Below are 19118 nucleotides of genomic sequence, written 5' to 3' on the forward strand. Positions count from 1 at the left end.
CACGAGAAGCAGTTTCTCGTCCTTTTTCGATCAAATACGAACAATTTTGAAGACTGGGACAAGCATGCATTTTCAGTATCACTTAATGCGTTTGGTCGTTTACAGTCGATAGTTATGAATATTATATTATTTGTGATAATAAAAATTTGTAGACGGCCAAATAACATTGTAAACTTAATAAAAGTTCATCCGATTACACGTATTTTTCCCCATTGTATCAATTGTATTATAAATAGTAAAGAAAATGACTGTGTTGAAAATAAAAAAAGAAACTGACGAACGGGACTCGATCCAGCGATCCAGCGATTACGGGGCTTGAATGCGGCTGCCGCCGCTTCATGGTAAAAGCGGCAACGCACAGGTATATATTTGACGACTGAAATTATCTTGCGATTTTCTCAATAACGCTTGAGAAGTACGCGCTACTGCTTACACATTTTGTTGTCCTAATGGAGTACTACGAATGTACGAAGTTTGAAGTAAATCCGCGTTCCAAGTGTCGTGGCCTCCCCTTGTGAGCGAAGCAAGTGGTACGAAATAATGTTCAGGAAGTCCACAGCTGTCATGGTGCCTTCCATTACTACCACTCGTCCCATGGAAGCCCAGATGAATGTTTCTCACAGCATAATAGTGTCTCCACCGGCCTGCGTATGTGACCCGGTACATGTTTCGAGCAGACGTGCGCCTGGATGACGGCGCATCGTGTAACAAGAAACATGATTCATCCGACCAGTCGACACGTTTCCAAGGTCCAATCTCGATGATTCTATGCGCACTGCCGTCGTATATGGCGATGTCGTTAGGTCAACATGGCAAGAAGTATGGAACGTCTGCTACGGAGCCCCATGTTTAACAGGTGTACTGGACACCCACTCCGTAACCGAGCGAGGTGGCGCAGTGGTTAGACACTGGACTCGCATTCGGGAGGACGACGGTTCAATCCCGCATCCGGCCATCCTGATTTCGGTTTTCCGTGATTTCCCTCACTCACTCCAGGGATGGTTCCTCTGAAAGGGCACGGCCGACTTCCTTCCCCATCCTTCCTCATACCGGCTGTTGTGACCGAGCAGTTCTAGGCGCTGCAGTCTGGAACCGCGTGACCGCTACGATCGCAGGTTCGAATCCTGCCTCGGGCATGGATGTGTGTGATGTCCTTAGGTTAGTTAGGTTTAAGTAGTTCTAAGTTCTAGGGGACTGATGACCTTAGAAGTTAAGTCCCATAGTGCTCAGAGCCATTTGAACCATTTGAACCTTCCCTCATCCGATGAGACCCATGACCTCGCTGTCTGGTCTCCTTCCCCAAACAACCCAACCCAACCCCACTCCGTAACACTTTTGGTGGTACCAGCACTGTACTCTGCCGTCAGATCTGCCACAGATCACCGCCTATACATCTTTACAGAGTGGGCAGGCCTCCGACCTCTACGTTTGGAGATGATGCGTGGGCGTTCAAAACCTTGCCGCCTACTCTTGGTTTCATCGTGGTGGTGGTAAGTTCTTATGGGACCAAACTGCTGAGGTCATCGGTCCCTACGCTTACACTGTCACACACACACACACACACACACACACACACACACACACACACACACACACACAGACACAGACACAGACACAGACACGATCGATGGAGGACTCGAAACTCCTACGGGGGAAACCCGCGCGAACCGTGGCAAGGCGCCCATGACCGCGTCGCTATCCCGCGCGGCGGTTTCACCGTTCTTCAACCACTTTGCATAGATGCCCACGACAGTAGCACACGAGCAATTTAAGAGCTTCTAGGTGTCCGAGGTTCCAGATGGCGGGCATAACAATGTACTCTTTGTGAAAATCGCTTATGTCATTAGATTTCCCCATCTGCAGTTTATATCGTCGCTAGGTAACAGAAGAAATACTTCAGTTTATCGACGAAAGAAGGAAGCACAAAAACGTTCAGGGAAATTCAGGAATACAGAAACATAAGACACTTAGGAATGAAATTAATGGGAAGTGCAAGGAAGTTAAGGCTAAACGGCTGCATGAGAAATGTGAGGAAATCGAAAAAGAAATGTTAGAAAGACAAATTCAGCATATATAAAAGACAAAACAATCTTCGGTGAACGTAAAAGTAAAGGCGGTAACACTGAAAGTTCAATGAGAATTTCACTGTTAAATGAAGAGGAGAGGGCAGACACATGGCAAGAGTACATTGAAGATGTGTGTGAGTGGGAAGACTTGTCTGTTGACGTGACAGTTGAAGAAGCACGAGTCTACAGGCAAAAGACAGGTGATACAGTATTAGAATCAAAATTTAAAAGAACTGTTGACGTTCTAAAATAAAGTAAGGCAGAAGGGATAGATAACATTCCATCGGGATTTCTAAAATCATTGGTGGAAGTGCCAACAAAACTACCATTCACATTGGTTTGTAAAACGTATGAGACTGACGATATACCATCAGACTTTCGGAACAACAACAACATCCACACAAATCCGAAGATTGTAAGAGCCGAAAAGTGCGAGAATTATTGTCAATGAGCTTAACAGGTCATGAATCCAAACTGCTGACAAGAATAATATACAGAAGAAGGAACAGAAAACTACGAATGTATCAGATGAACAGTTTGGGTTTAGAAAAGGTAAAGCGTTGCGACTGATAATGGAAGCAAGACTGAAGAAAAATCAAGACATATTCATAGGATTTGTAGACCCGGAAAAGCCGTTCGATGATGTAAAATGGTGTAAGATGTTCGAAATTCCGAGAAACTTAAGAGTAAGCTACAGGGAAAGACAGTTAAAATACATTATGTACAGCAACCAAGAGGGAAAAATGAGAGTGGGCGACCAAGAACGAAGTGCTCGGTTTAAAAAGGGTGTGAGACAAGGATGTAGTCTTTCGTCCTGTATCTACATCTACATGGATACTCTGCAAATCACATTTAAGTGCCTGGCAGAGGGTTCATCGAACCACCTTCACAATTCTCTATTATTCCAATCTCGTATAGCGCGCGGAAAAAACTAGCACCTATATCTTCCTTACGAGCTCTGATTTCCCTTATTTTATTGTGGTGATCGTTTCTCCCTATGTAGGTCAGTGTCAACATAATATTTTCTCATTCGGAGGAGAAAGTTGGTGATTGGAATTTCGTGAGAAGATTCCGTCGCAACGAAAAACAGCTTTCTTTTAATTATGTCCAGCCCAAATTCTGTATCATTTCTCTGACACTCTCACCCATATTTCGCGATAACACGAAACGTGCTACCCTTCTTTGAACTCCCTCAGTCCTATCTGGTAAGGATCCCACACCGCGCAGCAGTATTCTAAAAGAGGACGGACAAGCGTAGTGTAGGCAGTCTCCTAAGTAGATCTGTTACATTTTCTAAGTGTTCTGCCAATAAAACGCAGTCTTTGGCTAGCCTTCCCCACAATATTTTCTATTTGTTCCTTCCAATTTAAGATGTTTGTAATTGTAATACCTAGGTATTTAGTTGAATTTACGGTTTTTGGATTAGACTGATTTATCGTGTAACGGAAATAAATGAAAGACTCAGGAGTGGCATTAAAATTCAAGCTGAAAGGATATCAATGATATAATTCGCTGATAACATTGTTATGCTCAGTGAAAGTGAAGAAGAACTGCAGAATTTGACTGAATGGAATCAACAGTCTAACAAGTACAGGATATGGATTGAGAATAAACCGAAGAAAGACTAAAGTAATGAGACGTGGTACAAATTAGAACAGCGAGAAACTTAACTTCAGGATTGCTGCTCACGAAGCAGATGAAGTTAAGGAATTCTGCTACCTAGGCAGCAAAATATCCCATGACGGACAGAACAAGGAGGACATAAAAAGCAGACGGGACTGGCAAAAAGAGCAGTCCTGGCCAAGAGAAGTCTATAGTGTTAAACAGAGCGCTTAATTTGAGGAATAAATTTCTGAGACGATGCAACTGGAGCACAGCGTTGTATGGTAGTGAAACAGGGACTGTGGAAAAATCTGAACAGAAGACAATCGAAGTATTTGGGATGTGATGGTACTGAAGAAATGTTGTAAATTATGTAGACTAATAAGTTAAGAAATGAGGTGGTTCTCCGCACGATCGGCGATGTAAGGAATATATGGAAAACACTGACAAGGAGAGGGGACAGGATGATTGGACATCTGGTAAGACATCAGAGAATAGCTTCCATGGTACTAGAGTAGTAGAGGGAGCTGTAAAGAGTAAAAACGGTATAGAAGACAGAGATGGAAATATATGCAGCTAATAATAGACTACGTAGGTTGCAAGTGCTACATTGAGATGAAAAGGTTGGCACAGGAGAGCAATTCATGGCGGGCCGCATCAAACCAGTCAGTGATGGCTTTTTATTTAAAAAAAAAAGTGATTGGTGCAGTCTACTCTACAGCTACGTCTCATTGTGCATGTTGTTCTTTTGGTCTTCAGTCCGAAGACTGGTTTGATGGAGCTGTGTGCGCTGGTCTATCCTGTGGAAACTTCTTCAGCTCTGAAAGACTATTGCAACCTTCAACTATTTGAATCTGCTTACTGTATTCGTACCAAGGTCTCCCTTCAGTTAAAATTTGCGCGAAATAGTGGGAAGAAGGAAATTTATCATTACTAGCGTTGCTAGTATCATGTGGATGAGTGCTTCCGCAGTGATGTGCTGCATTTGCTGTGTTATGAATGAGTGTAGAGTGAGACCTATAGCCGGTACGTAGCCTTCTCCGCTGAAGTAGCAGTACAAGGTCTGGTGATTAATAAATTTTATCGGCCAAGTACTGATGACCAAATTTTATTCCACCACCAGGATTTGAACTGAGTACCATGGGACCGCTCGTAGACTCTCTACTGAGCCTTAGTGACTTCTTTCTTGGAGGCAGTAAATGTAGCTTGTACGAGGGTTGGCTGAAAAGTAATGTCACCACCTTCGTAACTCTTCAACAGTTGACAGCAATGGCATGCGGCAAGTACTGGCGTGTTCCGTAGCCTCTTTTCTACCGCTCCAGTTGGCGGGAAGCCTTAACATTGAACGGTCGTGCTGTTACAGTGTAAAGTATGGAACCCTGAGCATACGGTCGGCCAATGCGATTTAACCAACGTGCAGTCATTGAATTCTTGACAGCGGAAGGTGTCAAAAAGGAGATTCATCAGATAATGAAAGCAGTTTATGGTGATTGTGTTGATGTGAGTACTGTGTGTCGTTGGGCGAGAAAGTTAGAGATTTTGATGCGGGAACATCTGACCTTCGTGACAAACAAAGAGTTGGACGGCCTGTGACAGCAACCATCGAGTTCCACAAGCAAAATGTTGACAAGCAAAATGTTGACAGATTGCTTCAGGACGACCGTCGTATCACTCAAAGGGAAACTGCAAGCTCAATCGGCATTTCACAAGAACGTGTGTGTCACATTATTGCTTTGTTTGGCAATCGGAAGATCTGTGCACGATGGATAACCCAGATTCTGACCCCTGAAATGAAAGCGCACAGACTTGAAATTTGCCAGGAACTCCTCTCGCGTTACGAGAATGAAGGTGACGCCTTTCTCCATTCAATTGTGACAGGAGACGAAACGTGGGTACACCAGTACGACCCGGGGATGAAAACGTCAGTCTATGGAATATCGACAACAAGACTCGCCCCAGAAAAAGAAATTCAAGACGCAACCCTCAGCTGGAAAAATCATGGCCACAGCGTTCTGGGACGCAGATGGTGTTATCCATGTTGATTTCCTTGATCGTGGAAAAACAATAAATTCATAGCGTTACATCACAACGCTGCGAACTCTGAAACGACGGCTAAAAAGGGTCCGAAAGAAAGCGGGAAATGTTTTCCTACAGCATGACAATGCCAAATCACATACTTCACGTGCCACGACAGTAGAACTTCAGAGACTGAATCTCACCACCGTACGGCACCCTCCATACAGTCCAGATTTAGCATTGTCTGACTTCCATCTGTTCCCGATAATGAAAGAGCATGTGCGGGGACATCATCATGCTTCTGATGAAGACGTTGACACAACTTTGAGACTGTGGTTGCGGAAACAGAATGTCGACTTCTCCTGTGACGGCTTCAGAAAACTTGTCAATCGTTGGCAGAAATGTATCCAATTGGCTAGCGATTATGTGGAAAAGTGAATATTGGTAATTAAAGATCACATTCTAAGGATTTTTTCTGCGTTTGATTTATTAAAATATTCCCTTCCAAACCCAGTTAACGAAGGTGAAGGCATTACTTTTCATTCAACCTTCGTACTTCTGACACTAGGTAGTGAATGTTTTGCAACTCACCTGTATCGTTAACAGGTACTTCAGGCCAGCACTGGTGACCCTGAAAAAAAGAGATAAAATTAGTGACAATAGCAGGGATGAGACTAATTCAGTGCAACGGATTGTAAACGTGTTAAGTAATGGGCATTTTAGATAAACCACACAATACCTTTATCAACAACGGTAAGACACTACATTGCATTGGGGAGCACCACAGTTTCAATGCCCATCCAGCCATCCAGATTTAGGTTTCAATGTGGTTTAGTTAAAGTGGTTAAGGCAAATGGGAAGGTGGCGCCTTTGAAAAATACACGGCCGATTTCCTTCTCCTTCCATCCCCAGAACGACCCTGGGCTTCGCAAACCCTAGTCTAGTCTTCCTTTGTTTTTTAACACCTTCATCAAGTAATGATAACACCGAATTCGTAACGCACTTGCTGAATGTTACTATAACGTCGCTACAAATACAGAAAATGGTACTCAGCAGCTGAGTATGATATGTTTTACTTCACTATGTTGGTAGTAATACATTTTTTTCTGAAACTGTAACCTTGTCTGCCTACTGAAAATTTTTCCAGATGTGTATCGCCGTATAATATTAGTTGCAGGGTTCTCCAATCTGTAGGAAGTTACATCAACGTCTCTATAAAAAAGAACTCCCACCTGAGGTGGCTAGCATAGCTTCAGGTACGCCCAAGAACACCCTGGCTTGCGTTCATCTGGTTTGGTGAAAATGGCGACGATTTCAACGACACAGCAACCTGCAGATCTCACCTCCCCACCTTTCACTGCAAGAGTTCATCCGACGCTGCGGTCCTGACGGTCCATATCTTTACTTTAAAATGAAAGATAGGCAAGAGAAGAGGGTGATTACACCACAAATAAGTATCCATCTGCTCTGTTAAAAACTACGTGGGTGATTGCAAACGTCATGGCAACTATTTTTTGTCTCGAAAATGGTAACGAATGAAAAAATTCTGAAATAGGCAGTTGAGAGGTTAGTTCATATGTAAACGTTACCGGTAAGGAGACGGATGAACACACACATCGCCATAAAGATATAGTAGGAGAAAAAAGATGAAAAAAAGTTTGTCGTTGCAAACGTGTTTTACCGTCAATTGTAAAAGTACATCACAAATTAAGCGCACTCCACGGCATCAGCAGTCGCCCCAAGAATACACAGTAACGTGACGTAACGCTAAACGGCAGTCCTTTCCACGAGATTGAAGCGGAAATGGAGATCACAGCGTGAGTAGAGCACCCATTCATTATGGATGTTACCCGACTTGATCAGCGCCCTTACATAAATAGTGCAGTCCACCGTGGAAGGGAATGCGCGATAATGCAACGAGGAACAGTGACAAAACTATTAATGCACTTTAATACTGGCGCACTTTCCTGCAACGACACCTACGACAGGCTATTCGGGAGAAAAGCTCCGAACGTCTACATGAGACATTGATACTCCAGGACAACGCGAGAGCCCATACGGCAGCGTTATGCGGTATCTCCTCGCGCGATGGCGACGGGAAGTACTGGAGTATCCACTACATTCGCCAGACTTATCACCTTGCGTCTATGACCTCATACGAAAGCTGAAAGAGCCTTTGCGAGTAACACACATTCGAACACCCGAAGACAATGTCACAGCAGTGACCGTGACGTCCGACGATTTGCTGATGGTGAGGCTATGGGTATTCGGCGTCTTCCGCAGCGTTGGCAGTGTGTGATTGATTCATTGGGAGACTATTTCGAGAGACTCTAAGATATCACAGGTCCGTGTTCCCGCACTGTGCTATTGTGTACTGTTGCAACTGACAGTGAAACACGTTTGAAACGACAAAATTTGTTTCGTCTTTTTTTCGTGCTATACAAGGTGCGTTCCATAAGTAATGCGACCAAATTCATAAAAAATAATAATTTATTGACTATATTCGTACAAATAATCAAAAAATTTCAAAATAGCACCCTCTTGCGTTGATACACTTCTGCAGGCAGTGTTTCCATACCTGGAAGGCATCCTGGAATGCCTTTTCCCGAATGTCCTTTAGAGCTGATGTAACATGCGTCTGGATGCTTTCAATCATGTCCCAATGTTTTCCTTTATGACTCCTTTTTATCCATGGAAACAAAAAAAAGTCAGGAGTCAGGTTAGGACTGTAGGGAGGCCAGGGAACCAATTGGATCTTGGTCCCAGCCAGGAAGTCGTTGACAATGAAGGCGCTGTGACTCAGCGCGTTGTCGTGGTGAACTTTCCGCGTGTCCTTGATGTCGCTTCGGCAGCACGAAACCCTCCTTTTCAGTCTTTTGAGCACCTCCAAGTAGAAAGCTGAGTTCACTGTAGTCCCAGTAGGTACGAATTCGTGGTGGACTACGCCTTTGACGTCAAAGAAGACAATGAGCATGGTTTTGATCCTGGACTTGCTCATGCATGCCTTCTTGCGATGGGGCGATGATGGGGTGAGCCACTCTAAACTCTGCCTTTTTGTCTCAGGGTCGTACTCAAAACTCCACGACTCATCACCATTGATAACTGAGTTTAAAAAAATGAGGATAATTTTCACACATTTCCAACATTTCTCAGCACCAAAGCACTCGCATGTGCTTGTGTTCGTCGGTCAACACTTTTGAAACGAGTTTGGCACACACTCTTCTCATGTTCAAATCTTCGGTCACAATGCGGAGAACGGTTGTTTTTCACATGTTTAGAGTTTGTGCTATCAATTGAAGGCTCAGCCGTCTGTCAGAGTTCAAACAATCGCTCACACGCGTCACATTTTCGTCGACTCGTGCGGTTGATGGCCGTACACTTCGAGGTTCGTCGGTGATCTCCTCTCGGTCCCCCATGAACGACTTGTGCCATCGGAAAACTTGTGATTTGGACAAGCAATCAGTCCCAAAGGCATGCCGAAGTAATGGAAACGTTTCAGTGGCAGACCTCCCAAGTTTAAAGCAAAATTTGATAGCGTACCGTTTCTTTACAGATGATCCATTGTGCCGTGTTACATAAACTCAAAACGGGGTTGACGGAAACGCACGTCCTGACTCTCCAGCAGCTTGCAACCGAATGACACAAAGAGCGTTTTGAAGCTAACACCCCCTTCCACTTAGCCCATCCCGTTACAACACGCTGTGGTGTACCGTTGCGTCAGAAAAAAATTGGTCGCATTACTTATGGAACGCACTTTGAATCTTTATGGTTGTGTGTGTGTGTGTGTATGTATGTATGTGTGCGTGTGCGTGTTCATTTATCACCCTACACGTAGTGTTTACGTATGAACTAACCTTCCATTAGCATATTTAAGAATTTTTTAATTCCTTAACATTTACGAGACAAAAAATAGTTCCCATGAGTTTTGCAGTGACCCTTGTAATTTGTTGAGGTCTTGCGTCCTCCAATAAATTAGTACAAAGATTCATATCTAAGAAACTTGTGCTCTTCATCCGAATCAAACGAACATTCGCGGGAGCCACTACAGTGTAATCGTCTTCCCATTACACCCTCTTACGAACTCGCGAAACCCATGGAAAATTAAGCACATAGCCCAAAGCTCAGTAATCGCTTCTACAGATGCCTGTTAAAATACTCGTGTCACGCAGGACTTGACTCATGAAAAGTCAGGCTACTGAAACACATATCAACGCAGAATTCTCCACTTTTGAAAAGTTTTATACACGCATTCGCCGTCAGACGGCTGTTGGCGAATTTCTATACAGCATTAAGAAAATCATGCAGCAAGCTAGCGAGCATAACGCAACTCACCGTTGCAGATGCGGGAAAAGACTCGTAGGCGTGGTGTACACTTCATTCATCGTTGTGTAATCATGTCTAAGCCCCGAAGTAATGTCACCATAAAAGTCAAACATTGTTGACAGTATCAAAAGTCGAATGATACACGATCTTTAGATTCTACGGGTCGCGCTCCCTTCCAAAAGCGTTAGTTGTTTAGGTAGCTCTGACTATAGACATGCGAGTTTCTGCAGCTCTGACAATAGATATATGCACGATGTTTATACTGTTATTTATTAGTTCCACGGATAGATGGCGTGAAAGTGCGTCTTGTTTTCGCGGTATTTTGTTCGGTATGAGTCACTGTTCATTTCAGACCAAAATACTGACAATTACGGATTTCATTACCAATCTTGCTAACAGCTCCAAATAACCAAAACGGATCTGTAGGCATTTCCTGCAACATTTGCCACCCATAAGCAAAAAATATGCCTCTCGTGTATGTTATACATTTGTTCTTAAAAATCAAAGAAAGTGGAAAAGCATCTCGCAAAGAGACACGTTATCAGTGCGAACAGTGCTGTATGGCGTTGCTTTTGGAACCCCGTTTTAAAATATTTCTTACGAAAATGCGGTGTAAATCCAAGTAGAAAGTGTTATTGTAATTAAATATGATATTCAGCACTGATCATTATATATTTATGAATTCATAACCTCTTCCTACATGAATGTATGACTTCTTAGATTTTACGGAAACAATGTCATGTATAATAGTATAATTCGTCCATGTTATACCAGACAGGATTTTGTTTATAGTTGCATATTAAAGATGACAAAATGGTCTTGAAATAGTGTTAATTTTGTATTTATATGTTCAATATTTTCCAAGATATAAATTTTTGAACACAACTAAAATTGTCTAGATTCTGCGGACATGGACAAGTACTGGGCCGGTACTGAGAAAGTGCTAATGGTCGAACCCTGCTACGATCTGGTCTGAATACCGTGCTGCCACCCTTATAAGTAAATTTTCTACCTTCTGTGGAGTTGAATGCCTCATTTTCCTTACTTAATACCATCTAAACATTTTTACTAGTATTAAATTTGACGAACGCTTAGTCCCACTCGAATCAGTCGTTACAAAATGTTATTACATCTGTTTATCTTCCAAATATTACAATCCTTCACGCAACTATTTTGTATCTTCCCCACTACAGGTAAATGGACGCGATCACCAGACTTGACTACAGGTTTTCTCTTCACTTCAGCTGCGCATTATTTCTCTCTAAAGCGGAAGTGTATACATAGCGCCTAACAAAAAAAAGTTAAACACCCAGAAGATCTGGTCGGATGTCAACGTAACCTCGTACACGAACACATTATCGACGGGTACATAATTAGAGCCACAGTCTAACATAACAGTCGCGACACTTCGCCTTTATTTTGTTGCTACAGCGCCAGCAGCGCCCCAAGCGGCCGGTAGGTTGAACTGTGAGTTCGGCGCGATCGTGAAAGCGAATAGTGATTGTTTATTTTGATTTATACAATGATTTTTACCATCGGGAACGTTTGTAGCGCAATAAATTGCAGCAACAACAGGAAGAAGACACCACAGCTGTCGTTTTTTAGGTTTCCTAAGGATCCTGGAAGGTATATACCATCATGTTACTAAACTGTATCGTCAGGATTCATTTGCAAACTATATGTGTATAAATGACGAATGTTTCGTTTTAGGAGCAGAAAATGGCTTGTTAATAGCAGACGAGAAGACCTTATGAAGAAAGACCCAGTTTACCTGTATAATAATATTAGCTTTTGTTCGCTACATTTCGAACAAAACCGGTTCATGAACGCAGACAATAACAAACTCGTTTCGAATGCAGTACCCACACTGTTTGACATTCCAAATAAACCCCCTCAGCTGACGATGAAGAAGAAACTGCCACAAAGATTCGACAGTCAATCTAAAGCTGTAAAACAGTCCTATGACACAGAAGCAGCCAGTTCGACTCTCCATGTATCAGTGCCAGATTCGTGTGAATCATCAACACAGACCTGCTTTGACGATGAAGTGGTTAAATTAAGTGTAGCTGTTCGTGTCTTACAAAAGCGTGTGAAGTGTCAGAATGCCCAGAAGCGAAACTATTACGGGACAAGGAAAGTGCCTACAGACAGATTGTTTGAAAATTATTCAAATATTTGGTTTTTCGTGAAATGTAATGTAATCAGCTCATTATAGTGTTTTCAGCATATGTCTCCCACTATTTGGCAGTTGCTTGTCACACTTAGAATAATATAAAGATGAAGGTCGTACTTGTGGCAACAGGAGACAATGACAAACACAGTAAGCCTACAGAACGATAAACGAGCTGTCGATCGCTTTTGCATGTAGAGGTACGTGTCTGTGCTTCTTACATGTGAATCTGTGTGTTTATATTCTTTTGATATCAACGTGGTAAGCTGCAATTCTGTCCAATGTCACAAGTGTTTCTTCACGAATGTGTTGTAGCTTGCCACTCTATTCATGGTTTTTGTCCATACTTGCGCATATTTTAGAATCATTTTTAGAAACGTATATGCCTTCTGATACCACACAAACTCTTGGAGGCAAGAAAATAACTCGAATAAATCGGAAATTACGTAGGAAATGGATGCAAACAAACATTATGCTTACGACGCGTCTGACGTTCACCTTGCCCGCCGCTTGGAGCGCTAGTGTCGCTCCATCTGTCAAACGGCAACAACTTTTACAGCAGTGAGTGTCGCGACTGTTATGTTAGGCTGTGATTAGAGCTGTGATTCTCTGTGCTACACACAACGGGCACCAGAGTGCATTAGTGTTGTCCGTGTTTCGTACTGTCACCAGGCCTGCCACGGTATACAAGGAGCGTGAATAACGACAGGAGTTGAGTGACCACTGAGGTCAGAGATGGCGCCTAAACGTGTAAGAGAGCGTTATCAGCACCTGACAGAGTTTGAAAGCGGTCTCACTGTGTATCTCACTTTGACCGGCTGTTCGAATCATGCAACATCCAAATTTATGGGGCTGAAACAGGTCAATTGGGAGTTTGTTGTTTGAATTTCTGGAATTTGTTCATACTTTGGATGTTTCAAACGCTGAGCGACAATTTCGAATTGCTTATTATTCGCGCGCAGTCTTTGGTCAGAGTAACCGTGTCGCTGGAAGATGTGCTTGTTTTTGTCACCGCTGCTTGCCAGCGAGGAGCCCAAGAGTTCTATCGTTAGAGTAGTAGTGAGAAACGCCGAGTAGAGGACTCGTGGCAATGTACACGTAAAGTTAATAGCAAAAAAATGGTTCAAATGGCTCTGAGCACTATGGGACTTAACATCTGTGGTCATCAGTCCCCTAGAACTTAGAACTACTTAAACCTAACTAACCTAAGAACATCACACACATCCATGCCCGAGGCAGGATTCGAACCTGCGACCGTAGCGGTCACGCGGCTCCAGACTGAAGCGCCTAGAACCGCACGGCCACACCGGCCGGCTAGTTAATAGCATCTGTGCTTATGTAAAATTATTTGTGTTTGAATATTGTGAAACAGAGGAGGAAGACTCGATTAGTGCTTTAGAATGAAATGAGATTAGAAAAGTGAATGAAGAGGAATGAAGGTAATACAGGGTGCGGCAGAACCGACTAAGCAGTTTCGATCGATTACCGCTGGGGCTGTGTTGGGGGTAGGCAGTTGCACGTTGTCTGCCTTTGTTCAGTCGTTGACCGCATTTCAGAAGCCAACACGGTCTAAACCGGTGCACATCGTGGTTTTGCCGTTCGCGCTTATTACGAAAACAACAGATCTGTGATCGCTACTTAACGAACTTTAGTGGGTGCGTGAATAAGCAAAACTTTCGATACTAGGCTGAAAATAACCCCCGAATTATTCATGAAAGATCGAAACGATCTCCTAAAGTGTGGTGTGTCATATCAAGTTGGCGTGGTAGGCCCTTACTTTCTTGAGGAGGAAGGAGTGACTGTGACAGTGAATTCACACATTATGTTTCAATGTTGCAAAATTTTCTGCAACCCAGAGTGGACGATACTGTTTAAGAACATGGATTGGTGGACTTTTGGTTCCAACAGGATGGAGCCACGGCTCACACAGTTCGAATTTCACTTGATGTTTCGAGAGAAATGTTTCCAAGACGACTTTGAGGGTGATGCCGGGTGGCCTGCGCGGTCATCAGATTTGACCATTTGTAACTAATTTCTTTGGGGATATCTGAAGGAAAAGGTTTTCAAAAGCCGCCCTCACACCCTACCAGAGTTAAAAGAGCGGATTATTAACGAAGTGAATGCTACCCCGCGGTACGTGTGCAAGAGCTGCTCGAAACTTCAGGGATCGTCTACAACAATGTATTGGCGCTAACGGCCGCCATCTTGACGACATTATTTTCGAAACTAAATGAATGTAAAACGGTATATTGCACTAATTTAGTAACTGAAAAATTTTTTTCTCTATACATCCAGATTTACTTTTTATTGCCCCTTAAAACTGCTTAGTCGGTTATGCCGCACCCTGTATTTTTTATTTAGTGGCACTAAACTCACGAGCGCCGGCCGGTGTGGCCGAGCGGTTCTAGGCGCTTCAGTCTGGAACCGCGCGACCGCTACGGTCGCAGGTTCGAATCCTGCCTCGGGCATGGCTGTGTGTGTTGTCCTTAAGTTAGTTAGGTTTAACTAGTTCTAAGTTCAACGGGACTGATGACCCCAGATGTTAAGTCCCATAGTGCTCAGAGCCATATATGAACTCACGACCAGTTCAGAATCATTGTTGAATGAAGGATCCATAGCAGGAAACTTTAGATTTTTCACTGCGATGTTTTATGTTTATCAGTTATTCGTTTAACATTTGTGAGATATAAATGTTGCCCTTTGTCAATATTACTGAATGTTGTAATATGAATTTCATGCAATTAATAATATATTAGATAGTTTAAAAACAGTCTGTTACAGGAAGATTTCACCTAAGAGCAATGTGCACATCCTCGATCCAAGTCATTTTTATTTAAAGAGTGTCTCGCTCAATTACGTGTACAAAATAGTTTACTTGTTGTCTTGAACATTGCACTACGCTCTTAGCAACTGTAGTTAGAAATTTTCAGTTGACGCACAGAGAGCAGCAAGCACCGCTTTTCTAAGCAATTACATTACGAGGTAAGACATTTTCATTTCAGAATCAGTTTTGCTACGAGATTTATCAACATTTAATGAACAGAATTATTAGGCAGCTCATCAACGCACAGGGACCGTTTGGTTTAATTAAAGTGATTAATAGCAGAGTTCACGATTTAATCAGCTTGCACAATTTTTAGAAAGATTATAAAACAGCGCCAAATTCATGTTGTATTCCAGCAGCCAGGTATATTTGGTTTCTCTCGCAGTTGGAACTTCACACAGTCATCAAGAGCTAAGCGATAGCAAAGTTACAACTAACCAACCGAGCCAGTAGGAGTTCAGAATAAAACCAAACGAAAATAGTTTTTAAAGAAAACTTCAGTACACTCGGATGTGACAGTGGCTCCAAGCAGGCATACTCGTCGTCTAGCTTCCGGTAGATCACGTCTGATGACCAAATGGGACAATCCCAATATTGTGTACCTAGCATATCACAGCTCCTTCTCATCAGCGTCTGCCTTCTAACAACAAGCAATGGACTGCTGCAACATTCTGAATCATCCCACACCATTGGCCACACTTGCAGCAACCGGACAACAGAATTACCGCCCTATGCGTAGGCTGCAGTTAACACCACAATACAAACGACTGCATTTGGAGAGGTGCCATGACCGAATAAAATGGAATGCTGATGAATGGTGTCGCATTGTGTTCACCGATAAATTGAGCTTCTGCTCTAACCGTGATGACTATCTCGGCGGGCGCAGCCCCGAATCCTCCTGAAACCAGGTAGGTGAGCAGGTAACAGGACCGAATCCTCCCAAACTGACACACTGCGACAGAACATTGTGTGCACTAATCACCACAGCTGCCTGCGGCCACTTCGCAGTTCGCTAAGTGCTGAAACAAATTCAGCTCGATTCTAAAATTGCAATAAATTCGTCGAAAACGAAGAAAAAGGAAAGAAATGGCCCACACTCGAAATTTATGGAACAGCAAGTGGCAAATTTCGAAGATGGTAAAAATTCACAATAAGTCATTGTGATTTTTAGGTGTACATAAACATATTAGGATAAAATGATTTTTTTGTAAATATACTTAAAAATGCAAAATATAACAAATTTAAAAAAATTCAAACGTAAATATTTTTAGGGTGTGGATCAGTTCGCTTCCTTGTGGTGAACCATTTGAGCTAAACGAACTGATTTTCCACATGCATTTTCTTTAAAGCTTATTTTCAAGACCTTAGGAGCTTTCATCAAAGTAGACCTACAGTATTCGGGCTTTTTCTGTGTAATTTATCAATTACAAGGTCAACATTTATGCTTTTTGTAATATCGTGTTCAATCCACAATAGTTTTGTGGCTGTGCCCCAGCAGGGTGCTGGCTGCAGCTGCGGGTGGCAAGTTCCGACCCTCTGGCCAACCCCTATCTACGACACTGGCATCCTCGCACGGTCTTGTGGTAAAGCTGTTATAACTCTGCTTCTAGGCTGCTTATAAAGAAGTAGTATATACCAGATTTTACATTAGACCCGCAACAATATAAGTGTCAAAACAGCATCCAACTTTTGTGCGTTACTTTTTGCATAATGCGAGCACGAACAGGCACACAGAAGAAATTATAAAAACATTTTTTGCCGTCTATTGCGCTTCTGTAGACCATTCAAATTTATTTTTCTTAACCATCTCCTATATTGAGACATCGGACACTTATCAATTTATTGTGTATATAGATTTGCTGGAAATGTAACCATACTTCATAAAATGAACACTGAAATAGAATATGTGTTGCGAAATCATGATTTGCTATTTTAATAAATTAATCATGAAGAAATCAAGGCTATAAATGATTCCAGTTTCTAAAAATAAATATCTAAATAACATACAACTTTTAAACATACAATACACTCGAAAAATTTTTACATCTTCTACTATAATTTCATATGCTTCCCTTTGCCTGCTTGGAGTATTCATAATGTTTAGAATGGCTCTGAGCACTATGGGACTTAACATCTGAGGTCATCAGTCCCCTTCACCTTAGAACTACTTAAACCTAACTAACCTGAGGACATCACACACATCCATGCCCGAGGCAGGATTCGAACCTGCGACCGTAGCGGTCGCGCGGTTCTAGACTGAAGCGCCTAGAACTGCTCGGCCACTACGGCCAGCCATAACGTTTAGAACTGCTACCTGCTTCAAACGGGAGGATTCGGTCCCATCGTTTTTCAGATCCTTCCGGGATTGGGAGGATTCGGTACCATTTTTCTGCCCGCGGGAGATTCGAGGCTGCGCCCATCTCGGCGGGTATGGTGACGATCTCGGGAGAGGTCCCATTCTTCCAATGTTTTGAAGAGGCACAGAGGTGTTACTCATGGTGTGGGGAGCCATTGGGTACGACTTCACGTCACGGCTAGTAGTGATTGAGGGAACTCCGACAGCACAACTGTATGCCACGGACATCCTGCATCCTCATGTTCCATGCGACAGTATTGTGGTGTCATCTTTTCAACAGCACTTGCACACATGGAACGCGTCTATGAACAGTCTGCATGATGTTGAAGTACTGGACAGCAAGATCCCCACATCTGTGCCACACAGAAAATGTGAGACCATCTCAGGTGTCAAGACTGTTCCTGTGCCAGTACCCAGGATATTAGGGATCAGTTATAACAGTTGTGGGGCATTTGTCCCAGGAGAGGATACGACGACACTACATAAGGCCTTCACTATAAGCACCCAGACCAGAGGGGACGCAGTGTTATACTGGAAAATGAGCTCATACTGCCACATCTCTGTAAATTTGACTCTTTTTTGTAATTAATGAAACAGCCTAAACTATGTCAATCCGTGTAGTCTCATTTAGTTTCCTCCTCCCCTTCTGGATGCTTCACTATTATTTATTTATTTTACTTTACGAGGGGCATTTGAAAAGTCTGTGCAAAAATAAAAACTACTTACGTGTTAGAGGTAAAACTTTTTTACTTTTCGACTTGGTCTCCTTTTAGACTTATACACTTCTTCCAACGCTGTTCTAATTTGTTGATCCCTTCCGAATAATAGGAATTGTCCAAGTCTGCAAAATAGCTATTAGTTGTTGCAATCACCTCCTCGTTTGAATAAAATCTTTGTCCCACCAGCCATTTCTTCAAATTGGGGAACAAACAGTAGTCTGAGGGAGCCAAGTCTGGAGAATAGGGGGGGGGGGGGGGGTATGAAACGAGTTGGAGTCCTATTTACATTAATTTTGCGACCACAACTGCTTAGGTGTGTGCTGGTGCATCGTCGTGATGGAAAAGGACTTTTATGCGGTCCAATCGCCGGTGTTTTTCTTGCAGCTCGGTTTCAAACGGTCCAATAACGATGAATAATATGCACCTGTAATAGTTTTACCCTTTTCCAGATAGTTGATGAGGATTATCCCTTGCGAATCCCAAAAGTCAGTCGCCATAACCTTTCTGGCCGAAGGAATGGTCTTCGCCTTTTTTGGTGCAGGTTCCACCTTGGTAATCCATTGTTTAGATTTTTGTTTGGTCTCAGGAGTATAGTAATGTATCAATGTTTCATCCACAGTGACGAAACGATGCTTAAAGTCCTGCGGATTCTTCTTGAACATCTCCAAACCATCCTTGCAACACTTCACACGATTCCGTCTTTGGTCAAGCGTGAGCAATCGTGGAACCCATCTTGCAGATAGCTTTCTCATGTCCAAATATTTATGCAAAATATTATGCACCCATTCATTCGAGATGCCCACAGCACTAGCAGTCTCACGCATCTTCACTCATCCATCACCATATCATGGATTTTATCAATGATTTCTGGAGTCGTGACCTCCACAGGGCGTCCATAACGTTCAGCATCACTTGGGCCCATATGGCCACTCTGAAAATTTTGAAACCACTTATAAACTGCTCTAATCGAAGGTGCAGAGTCAACAATGTTTATCAAGCATATCTTCAATCTCCTGAGGCGTGTTGCCTTTCATAAAATAAT

General features: G+C 42.8%; 1 protein-coding gene across 1 annotated transcript in view; it reads right to left on the reverse strand.

Moving 5' to 3' along the window:
* Nucleotides 1–19118, reverse strand: part of LOC124619637 — a 382561-nt gene that overhangs the window by 275685 nt on the left and 87758 nt on the right. The window contains exon 2 of the mRNA XM_047146152.1: nucleotides 6276–6315. Within this exon, the coding sequence (XP_047002108.1) occupies nucleotides 6276–6315 (40 nt within the window). The remainder of the gene's footprint in view (nucleotides 1–6275; nucleotides 6316–19118) is intronic.

Source organism: Schistocerca americana, chromosome 6, assembly GCF_021461395.2.
Source record: "Schistocerca americana isolate TAMUIC-IGC-003095 chromosome 6, iqSchAmer2.1, whole genome shotgun sequence".
NCBI classification, from domain to species: domain Eukaryota; kingdom Metazoa; phylum Arthropoda; class Insecta; order Orthoptera; family Acrididae; genus Schistocerca; species Schistocerca americana.